This window comes from Plecotus auritus (genome assembly GCF_963455305.1).
Source record: "Plecotus auritus genome assembly, chromosome: 7".
Classification (NCBI taxonomy): Eukaryota; Metazoa; Chordata; class Mammalia; order Chiroptera; family Vespertilionidae; genus Plecotus; species Plecotus auritus.
Window position 1 is genome coordinate 32,219,095 of NC_137774.1, and position 11,557 is coordinate 32,230,651.

At 39.1% G+C, this 11,557-nt stretch overlaps 1 protein-coding gene across 4 annotated transcripts in view; it reads right to left on the reverse strand.

The window, feature by feature from the left end:
• Positions 1 to 9,009, reverse strand: part of SUZ12 (SUZ12 polycomb repressive complex 2 subunit) — a 44,566-nt gene extending 35,557 nt beyond the window's left edge. For 2 of the 4 annotated variants that reach the window (XM_080682717.1, XM_080682714.1), the window contains exons 1-4: positions 8,492 to 9,009; positions 5,902 to 5,948; positions 5,751 to 5,815; positions 123 to 191 (exon numbers count right to left, since the gene is read on the reverse strand). In XM_080682717.1, the coding sequence (XP_080538843.1) occupies positions 123 to 191; positions 5,751 to 5,815; positions 5,902 to 5,948; positions 8,492 to 8,768 (458 nt within the window). In that variant the 5' untranslated portion in view covers positions 8,769 to 9,009. The remainder of the gene's footprint in view (positions 1 to 122; positions 192 to 5,750; positions 5,816 to 5,901; positions 5,949 to 8,491) is intronic. The other 2 variants (XM_080682715.1, XM_080682716.1) reach the window with 2 other exon arrangements.
• Between the last annotated feature and the right edge of the window lie 2,548 nt (positions 9,010 to 11,557).

Consider the following 11,557-nt stretch of genomic DNA (forward strand, 5'->3'; position numbering starts at 1 on the left):
TTGGACCAAGTGACCTCTAAGGTTCCTTTTAACTGCTTATAATATTGAGGTGATCACTAGGGAGAAGATCACTATCGTTTTCCTCTTTCCTCAAGTATGTCACTTAATGTAGGTTATCTTACCTATGAGATTCTTGCTCTCCTTTCATTTTCTCTACTTTTGATAACATATCATCAACTTTAAATGTTTTCCTGGAAGAAACAGATAAACAAAATAATCACTTCTCAACTGGGAAAAACAAACAGATTATACTTTATTGTCACTATAATAGGCAAGTTGGAAATCTGATTTTTTATTATTTTTAATAAGGTAAATGATGGTTAGCCATAACAATGCATACTACTGAGACAGTTTATGTTATAATATAGCAGACAAGCCTTCAAGTCCCATCTCAAATGCTAATTTTTCCATGAAACCTTTTGTAATTATTCCCAAACCTTAATTGGGGTTATTTCTCCTTACCTATGGCACATAGATTTATAATTATTTTAACACTTAGTTTCCTAAATGTGAAATTTGTATAAATATTTTACTTCTCCTGCTATATTATAAGCTCCTGGTGGAGAGATTGCTTTTTTTTCAAGCAAAGTCATATAATGTTTGGCATAGTGCCTTATACTTGGTAGATATTCAAGCATCTGCTGGACTGAGCCAAACAAATGCAAATTATGTATACTTTGAAAACATTCATCCTTTTATTAAGTAACCTGACAAATATGTGCTAGCACTATCACATAAAAATGAATATTCTATAAAAAATATATAAAGTTAACATCCTCAAAGATTATTAGCAATGGCTAACATTACAGAATATCATATTAAAGAGATGGTTGTCATCATCATGAAAAAATTTTAAAGTTTAAGGGACATACCCATCAAATCATAAAAATATTACTAGCTTTTAACTAGACAAGTTTAAGAGAAAAGAGAATTTTTCCACAAACTAGGAACTTAAATTAAAATTTAAGAATGGATTCTAAAATAAGCCTCATCTTAAGCTGGTTTTCTATAAATGTTCTAGAAATAGAGGCTAAAAGTCTAGATCCATATATAACATGTTAATTGGAACAAATATTTATCATCATACTCATACACTCTCTTCAAATTTAGGATCTGAAAAGTTTAATGTATTCTGCATTAATTACTTTGCAAAGCTTGAATTCAGATACTAGAAACTACTAATACCCTCATTCCTCAAAATCAGCTATTGTACTCAACTGCTATAATAAAAATTATCAGTAGAGAAATGTTAATGTAAATGTGTTGCAGTAAAATACTGATAGGAAGAACAGAATTGATAGAATGTATAGTTCAGGTGAATAAATAGCCTCCATTAACAAAAGACCTTTAAAAAAAAAAAAAGCTTCTCTCTTTAGCTTTAGAGTTACTGAAAACTTCATTAATAAAGTTTCATCCAATAGAGTATAGTAAGAAGTACTTTATGAAGGAGGGCAATACATTTTCAATCTCCACAGACAACAGAGAAGAAAGAAGAAAAACGTAAGATTCCTCTAGGCCAGTGGTCGGCAAACTCATTAGTCAACAGAGCGGCAAACCAGGGCTCGTGAGCCATGCAGCTCGAGAGCCGGGGTTTGCCAACCACTGCTCTAGGCTAGTCACAAAGACTTTTCAGTATAAATACTGAAATGCAAAAAATAATAATAATAATAAATAAATAAATACTGAGCCCTAGCTGGTTTGGCTCAGTGGATAGGGTGTCAGCCTGCTGTCTGAATGGTCCTGGGTTTGATTCAGGCCAAGGGCACATGCCCGGGTTACGGGCTCGATCCCCAGTAGGGGGTGATCAACAATTCCCTCTCATCATTAATGTTTCTATTTCTCTCTCTCCCTTTCCCTTCCTCTCTGAAATCAATAAAAAAATATAAAAATAAATAAACAAATACTGAAATGTACCATTGAGGAGGGTTGTAAAACTACTAAAAGCTTTTAAACAATAGTCTTAATGTAATGATTAAGATGAAATTCTGTCTGTTAAAAAAAGACTAAATCACAAGGTTCATCTCTTCCAAAATTATGGCGTTCTGCAAAGGAGAACTGATTATTAACAATCATTTGAAACAGGTAAGATCATAAAGACAACCCATTCCTCCTTGAGGAGAAAAAAAAACATAAGCAACTATATAAAAGCAGCCCCAACACCCGGGCAACAAGTATTTCTGTTCTTTAGAAAGGTAACACTACTTAGGTCAGATATAAAACGGAAAATAGTTATCAAAAAGTCATCCAAGAAAGTATTTTTAAATTCAAGAAATTTTAGGTTATCTTCTTGGGAGGATTAAAAAACAGCTAACATAAAACTGTAAAAGGATTCAATAAAAGATGTCCTTCTCCTCACCAGTATTCCACGTTGTCAGTGTAGTGTTAGCCTATAGAGTTTGAATATATCTATGAAGTGAAAAGTACAAGGCTAGTTCCAAAAACATTTTGAGGAAAGGGGTAATACTAAAAGCAATTTAATAAAAGGAGTTAAAAAAAAACCCAGTTTAAACGAAGACCACAATTACTGAGCTAAAATTACCATCCTAACACCAACTACTTTGGACAGGACAGCATTCATTTGAAGATATAAGTTGTAGTGTAATTTAAGAATCAGTCTTAATGCTCTGGCCAGTTTGGCTCAGCGGTTAATGAGCATCAAACAAAGGACCAAAGGGTTGCAAGTTTGATTCCTGGTCAAAGGCATGTACCTTGGTTGCAGGCTGAATCTGCCCAGGTTGGGGTGTGAACGAGATGCAACCAATCAATGTATCTCTCGCACATTGATTTTTTTCTCTCTCCTTTCCTCCCTCCCCACTCTCGAAAAAAAAAAAAAAAAAAAATGGAGAAAATATCCTGGGGTGATGATTAAAAAAATGAAAATTTGAAAAAATGAGTCTTAATGTCTTAGATAGACCAGGGATATAACAAAAGAATTAAGTGATTCCTAATGCATTTTTCCCCCTAATGCATTTTTTTGTATGGAAATAACTAAGTGGAATTTATGTTTCTTGGATGGCAAACTGCTTTAAAACTTCCCCAAAAGGTAATGTTTTACCTATAGGGCAATAAATTAAGGGCAAGTTTAAAAAATTGCCTCCACCCATTAGCAGATAACAGAAACATATCCCACGAGACAATCAAATAGCCTAATAAATAAACATAACAAGAAAATTATGAAGTTAGGTTTTAAATATATTGTTTTTATCCATTTATGAATTCTAATTTATTTTGAAAATAGTTAATCACTTTCAAATATAAATTGGACAACATCCTAGATGATAACCCAGCCAACCTTCCATATTAAAAATACTACAGGAAAGCCTGGCCAATGTGGCTCAGAGGTTGAGTGTCGTTTGATTTCCTAATCAGGGTACATACCGGGGTTGGGAGCTCAATCCCCAGAGGGGGATATGCAGGAGGCAGCTGATCAATGATTCTCTCCCATCACTGATGTTTCTATTTCTCTCTCCTTCTCCCTTCCTTTTATGAAATAAAAATATATAATTTTTAAAATACAGGGAAAAATTAACTATTTAATCAATCCAGCCTACTATCTGTTTTTACACAGCTGACAATCTAAGAGTGGTTTTTACAGATAAACATTTGCAATTGATTTGATGAGAGAACACTAATTCTAAACCCCAATTAAGCCGTTATCTCTCCCCACCCCACAAAAATAAAGGAGTCCCATACTGCCCACCAGTAGGCCTATATTTCAAAACACTATACTCAACCCAAAGTATTTTGAATTTCATCAATTAAAAAATATGTAGACATTTGTTTTCTCTCTTTTTGTGTAAGTACTGCATCCTACCGAATATCCTCAATTCTGTATCATAGACCACAAAGCCTAAAGTATTTACTATCTGGGTCCTTTACAGAAAAAGTTTGTTGAACTCAGGCATAGAAATAATGAAGTTGACAGGTAAAGAGCGGACAGATTTAATTCTGTTGTCTAATCCACCACCCTCTTCCTAATTATTTAAGTAAGTTTCACCTATTAAATGCAATGCTCTCTCTATATATATTCAGAAACATTACCAGAAGACAAATAGTTTTAACATTTCAATCGTTCAAATCCACCTAGGTATATATACAAAGCTAAAGTATGTCTTGCCCTAACTGGTTTGGCTCAGTGGATACAGCATCAGCCTGCGGACTAAAGGGTCTCAGGTTCAATTCCGGTCAAGGGCATGTACCTTGGTTGTGGGCATATCCCCAGTGGAAGGGGTGCAGGAGGCAGCTGATCGATGTTTCTCTCTCATTGATGTTCCTAAACCTCTATCCCTCTCCCTTCCTCTCTGTAAAAAATGAATAAAATATATTTAAAAAAATAAAGTATGTCTTCCTATAGAAAAACATGATGGTTGGCCCGGCTTGCATGGCTCAGTGGTTAATCGTCAACCTATGAACCAGGAGGTCATGGTTTGATTCCCGGTCAGGCCATATGCCCCGGTTGCGGGCTCGATCCCCAGAGTGGGGTGTGCAAGAGGCAGCTGATCAGTGATTCTTTCTCATCATCGATGTTTCTTTCTCTCTCTCCCTCTCCCTTCCTCTCTGAAATCAATAAAAATATATTTTTTAAAAAACCAACAAAACACACCATGATGCCTCCAAAGGAAACCTAAAAGGAGTTTACTTTAAAAGTCTATTGAGATAGCTTGTTTTACCAAGTCAAGATGACACCACCAAATGCTTAGTAAAAACGTTATTTCACTTGATATGCTCAGTAAATAACCCTGCATGTAGGACAAGAAACTAGCATTCAATTACATATGGTTAATATTAAATATTACAGCCTGGCCAGTGTGGCTCACTGGTTGAACATTGACCTATGAACCAGGAGATTGCAGTTTGATTCCTGGTCGGGGCACATGCCCAGGTTGTAGGCTAGATCCCCAGTGTGGGGCCTGCAGGAGGCAGCTGACCAATGATTCTCTCTCATCACTGATGTTGGTATCACTCTCTCCCTCTCCCTTCCTCTCTGAAATCAATAAAAAAAAAACTTTAAAAAAATTTAAATATTACAAAGCAAATATAAGCTCTGATACTTCTAGACTCCACTTTAAGACTAAATGATTGAGATTTATTTTTTTTTAAGGACACTCATCCCATTGACATCAAAAGTATTTCCTGGCCTTGGCTGGGTAGCTCAATTGATTAGAGAGCATCGCCCCAATAACGTCAAGGTTGCAGGTTCGATCCCCAGTCAGGGCACATACAAAAATCAATGAATGAATGAATAACTAAGTGGATGTTTCTCAATCTCTCTCTCCCTTTTTCTCTCTCTCTAATCAATGAATAATAAAAAGTATTTCCACTTTAGTAAGACCACCACCAAAGATATAAAATGACACTTTTTAAACTTATCAATATAGAAGCAAATTCTTTAATGCTAGAACATATAAGAAATATTAACTGTTAAGTTTATGTATCAAAGATAGCTACCCTGAGCCCTCTGGTTAATATTTAAATTGTCAACTTCTATCAAACTTGAAAATAACTAAAGCAGAGTGAAAACAAGTCAGTAAAATCATTTCATTCACTTCACTACTAAATCATTTCTATTAGGAAAAAAATGGTAATAAACTGGAATTTACAAAAATGATACTACTAAAATGATCACTTTGCAAACAATTCAACCTGCCACTCTTTTACCTAAGTTTTCATATTTAATCTTTAGAAATAGTACTTCAAAACAAAACTTTAACATGGTTTGGTTAACTTGAAATAAGACTCATAAAATGTACCTTTTGATGTTTGTTCGGGAGTTTCGATGAGACATGTAAGTAAGAGTTCTGTGCAAAAATATTGGCTATAAAAAAAGTTTTAAAAATATTAAAATTAAATAGGTGAAATTCTAAGAAAAAATAATATTGATGAATTTTATTGATAACTTACCGCTATGAGATTTCGAGTTCGAAGAAATCTATAGATCTGCGTTGGTTCTGGTAACAAAAAACAAAACCCAAACATTATCTAAATTTACTTATTACTCAAGTTGTTAAGAAAATACCAATCCAGCTCATGTAATCAGTATAAACTAGTCACCTGTTATGAAAGTCATGTACAAATATTTACATCAAGAATATTATATTAGTATGCACCGTAGCTCAAAAGACAGTGGATCTATGGTATACATTCACAAAATTCATCTACATTTATTTGAAATTTAAGATGCTCCACAGTCTTATTCTTAAGCCTTGCATTTCTAAGGTAGGTACTTTTTATTTTTTAAAAGTAATTTATTGATTTCAGAGAGGAAGGGGGAGGGAAAGAGAGAAATGTCAATGATGACAGATCTGCTGCCTCCTGCATGTCCCCCACTGAGGCTAGAACCCATAACCTGGGCATATGCGCTGACCAGGAATCAAACAGTGACCTCCTGGTTCATAGGTGGACGCTCAACCACTGAGCCATGGCAGCCAAGCTAAGGTATGTACTTTTGAAACTAATCTGTATGCGGAATTGAAAAGAAGTAGTTACATTAATTTAATTTAGCTAATTTAAACTATAAACCATCTTACCCCCAAAAGTAGCTGAAATAAGGTAGCTGAATTAGCAAAGGAACCACTTATTGATGCCAAATAAAAATGAAGTTTCCGCTTTTTGATCAGTCTTTTAAAAAATTTATAGTAGTCAGCCAAAACAGAATAAAACTGTTTCCTACATGTCCTAATATATGATGAAAGTCAATAACATTAAAAGAAATCGGAAAAGCAAATTGTAAATTTTTCAATTAATATTTCTTTATAGTTCATTTTTACCTATTTTGCTCAATGTAAATATTATCTCAACATATAAATACTACCTCAACACATATTTTTAAAGTAATTGACAGATTCCCAAAAGCTTTTTAATGCTGAGTTTAATTAAAATTTAATTTGTTATAAGGACTTAGGTTATAGATAGAAAATATTTTATATACAATATCATAATGTCAGTTACATTATCGATCTATTAGTATTGTTCCTTTAAATAAAGCAGTTATAAAAATGGACTAAATGACTACATTATTAAATACATCAAAGCATTTAAACTTATCTGAAACGAAGATCAATATTAGAGAAGAATCAAGTTGTTTTGTGGCTAAATCTAGTTCTTAATGGCAGTTCACTTCTCCACGGTAGACTCAACAGAAAAAAAATAGCTAACACTTTCTTGGAGAATTATCTTCTCAACATTTAGAAATAATTTTTCAAATATCCACTTAATCATTTGGTTTTGTTTTAAATAAACTAAACGATTATATTTTAGAAGGGGTACAAATGGATATGTTTATTGTCATTACTGAGCTTCAGTTCTCCACCATATTTCCAATTTAAATCCTCGCCAGCTTTTGAAATTAAGCAAAAATAAAAATAATGTGACTCTCCCTTAAGGTTCAATATAGGTCTCAATAAAAACTGATATTCCTTGTATTAAATTCCAATTAGAATTTCATGAAGCATTAACGAAAGAATGAAAGAGAGGTATTACACAATGTACTATGTCTTTCCAAGTACAGCTGATACCATGCCCTGAACATATGCCACGGAAAAATTGTAAATAAAGACCTTCAGCGGTAGAGCGGAGTTTATTCAAGTTTTGTAAGACACTGTTAAAGATCATCCAAATTATAGCATTCACACAAAAGCAAAATGGAAACCAATCTCAGGACAGCTGTAAATATTTATAGTTGTGTGTTTCTTTTTAATAAATTCTATTGTTTGTCCCCCTTTCCAAATTAGGTCGTAGTTTTGCCCTCGAAACAGACCATAAAGCAGAAACTGACATAAGAAAATGTTCCGGAATTAAGACAAGTACAACGGGCAGATTTCCGAGATCGTCTCAAGGTAAGTGAAATGCTTCAACACTCCCTGTCTCAGTTTGTGTATCCATGAAATGGGTGGATAGATGTGAAAGGTTTCAAGCCTCAAAAGGTGCCATGTTAATATGCACACCAAGTTAGTGCGTCGGTATTTCTTTTTTCTTTTGCTTTTTTCTAGGTGGTGGCGGTCGGTTGGGATGGGGTGGGGGGGGGGTGCGTCGGCATTTCAGACTAATGGCAATTCTGTCGATTTCACAGACTTAATTTGCTCCCCCAAAACCTCCCACCGAAACCCTTGTACTTCTAGAGTACCAAAGGCATGAAAAGAACAAGAACTAGTCTTGGGATCTGACTGCAGATCGAGACCGTACAGACCTACAGCCCAACGGTAACCTCAACTGAAAGAAGCCAGCTCCTAACGCGAGGCCCCACTGCCTAACCTCTTGTGTAAATCTTCGGGGAGTCAAGACCCTCACCTGGACTTCCTATTCCACTTTCCCCAAAGACCCTAGACTTCGAGCCGTAACCCCTGAGGGGGGAACAGCTCCCTCCACAATTTCTCCCTCCACTCCCAAATCAAGTCGACTCCCGGCGAGAAAGGGGGGCCCAGCCCGAGTGTCCCGACCCCCCGAATGCCGGAAGAGTGGGTATTTCTGCCCTCAAAGGCTCAAATGCACTCACTCTCAAAGGCCTGGAGGAAAAGCTCGTGGTCAGCCTGGACGTGCTCCATTTTCGGCTTCTTCACCGGTAACACGGCAGCCCCCGCCGCTGCCGCCGCCGCCGCGGAGGAGGAGGAGGCCGAGTAACTGCCGCCGCCTCCACAGCCCCCGCCGCTGGATTTGCCGCCCGAAGCCGTCGCCGCCGCCACCGCCGCCGAAGCCCCGAAGCCGCCTCCCCCGGACCCTGCGCTGGGCCCCGAGCCGCCCCCTCCCCCACCGCCGTGCTTCTGAGGCGCCATCGCGGTTCCTGCCTCCTCCCCCGCCAGCTACCCGCCGGGCGGCCCCGGAGAGTAAGCGCCGGCTATACCAACCGCTCGTCCCAGCAGGCTCCGGCGGACCGAGGGGGGAAGGAGGAGAGAGGGGAGGAGAGGGGAAGGGAAGGGAGGAGGAGAGGAGGGAAGGAGGGAGGAAAAAAAAGTGTCTCCTCCTGAGAGCCCCGCTCCGTTCCCGAAGCCGCTCACCCTAGCCCGGTCTGGCTCCGCCCACTTCCCCCGCCCGGCGTTCTGATTGGCCGGCGGGAGCGCGCGCCGCCCGGCCGCCCAGCCCGTTGGCCCGCGGATTCCCCCGTCAGTCACGCGGAGGCTCTTCTCGCGGAGGCGCGGCTTGGTTGGCCCGTGCGCGCTGCCGACCGCGGGCCCGGCCGCCTCTTTGAACTGAATTCGCGGGAAAATTAGGGGTCGGAGCGGCCTTCCTGCTGGCCCCGGTGCATTGTGGGGAGAGAGAGACCCAGCGAGCGGCTTAGAGAGCGGTTTCTCGCCTTCAGAGCGTCGTCAGTCACAGTCCCCAGGAGTACCGGACCCCTGACGGGAGGCGGGCCTCGGAGGAACCGGGGGTGAGGGGCCTATTCAATGAACCCAGATCCATTACTGATCATCGAGTCTCTAACTTCGTAGGAAGGGGCCTGCCAGGGAGTTGGGTCGCTTCTCCTTTGAGAGGTTCCCCGGGCATGATCGAGTCCCCTGTCCCCTTGTCACCACGTGCCTCAAGCCGCCCAAGGCCCAGTCCCACCCAGCAAAGCCCTTGAAGACTGGGAGCAGCCAAGGGGTTGTGGTGCGACTGGGCTCCACCAAAGGAAGCGACTTATATGTACAGGAATGTCTCATAAACTATAAAGTGAGGAAGACAATTTTTTGCAGGGTCTGTGAGGCTTCAGGACCTATAATGAGAAAGGTTGTGGCTGCTCAACCTCTGTTACGTTGGAAGCAAAACCTAGGTATTTTATTCCCACCCACCCACCGCCAACGACCACCCCAGACACCACAGGCGTGGGCAGAGGGAGAATTTCTTAGAAGCACGTACACCCTTCTTGGGAAACTGTTAACTTTGCGCCTCGAAAGCTTGAGCGGGAATCCTATGTTTTGCGGGTATTGCTTTAAAAGATAGATGCATAGGCCCCATTCAGTCTTCAGACACAGACAGGTTTGGAGTTGAGCTAAAAACTCTTAAAAGATTTGAATTTTAGGTTGGGCAACGTGATCTCTAAGGATGTTTTTCCAATTCAAATGCTGTGATCTAGTATTACATTACAATGAAACATTATCTTCCAAATCCCCAATCTATAAACACACAACCATTTTATACTTTCAAAAACACTTTTCAAATGTTTGCTTTGGTCTTTATAGTTAGCTTCAAAACAGTACATACAAAGCAAGTATCTTTGGAATGGTTATTTAAATTGTTTGCAAAACTAGTATCTTTGGAATGGCTACTTATCTAAAATACTGATTTTATCGAAGCATTTGCTACTTATAAGAAAGTGAATTCTACAAATAAAACATTTAATATAAAATCTGGCATTTCAGGAACACGTCTGAAATTACGTAGACCTGTTGCTGATTTTTCATCAGACAAAAAGTTCAGAATACTATTTAGTTATATTTGTATATATTATCTGTGCTGGGTTTTTTTAGGTTTCCTTCCACAAAAGAGGATTTCTGTTTTAGATTTCTGAGAAAAAGCCCTCTCTGATTTAAAGCCACCCCCACAGAGGCTTGTGGGGTTTTAGATCGTGGTAAACTGCTGGTCTTTAGCTTTACTGGGATATAAAATGAAGTTTCATCCATTTAATCAGGGTCTGGGGCATTACATCACGCTAAGCAGATCATCAAAATTCCAAGTTATAAGCCAGAATGCTAATTTATTAATTAACAGCAAATATAACTGGTAAAACTACCAGTGTTCATCATTTGTACAGGATCCTCCCGTTTGGAGGGAGTGTGGGGGAACAGGTATAGTCAAAGGAAAAGACCAAGTGACAAGTTATCATAAACCTTTGATGAACAGAGAAATGGAGTGAAGGGAGCAGGGAGGTTCTTTAAGAACCCCATGGTCGCCCTAACCGGTTTGGCTCAGTGGATAGAGCGTCCGCCTGCGGACTCAAGGGTCCCAGGTTTGATTCCGATCAAGGGCATGTACCTTGGTTGCGGGCACGTACCTTGGTTGCGGGCACATCTCCAGTAGGGGGTGTGCAGGAGGCAGCTGATGGATGTTTCGCTCTCATCGATGTTTCTAACTCTCTATCCCTCTCCCTTCCTCTCTGTAAAAGATCAATAAAATATATATATTTTTAAAAAGAACCCATGGTCGCCTTCTAGGCTTCAGCATGGGCATGGTTTTAATGTCCAGTAGCCCCATGCTGTACGTTAATGAAAATAGCCCCAGGACTGGTCATGAGGAAGCCAACCGTACTATGGGAAAGGCATAGAAGCAAATTCTCACTTTTTTATTTTCTTTATTGATTAAGGTATTATAGATGTGTCCTAATTCTCACTTTTTATATTCTCCTTTGTCTAGACTATGTAGAGCACACACACACACAAAAAGACAACAACAAAGAAAAACCCCTTATTGCCTCAGACAAATAATTGAGGGGTTGTCTTGGTTACATTTAGTCTTCTTAATCAGATTTTGTTCTATAAGTAAAACAATTACATCATCACAGGGTTGGTGACTTCTGTGGTCAGCTTATTTGTGTTATTTCTAAGTGTGGCATGGCAACTCTTTTGAGCTTTGTGACACCAACTCACAA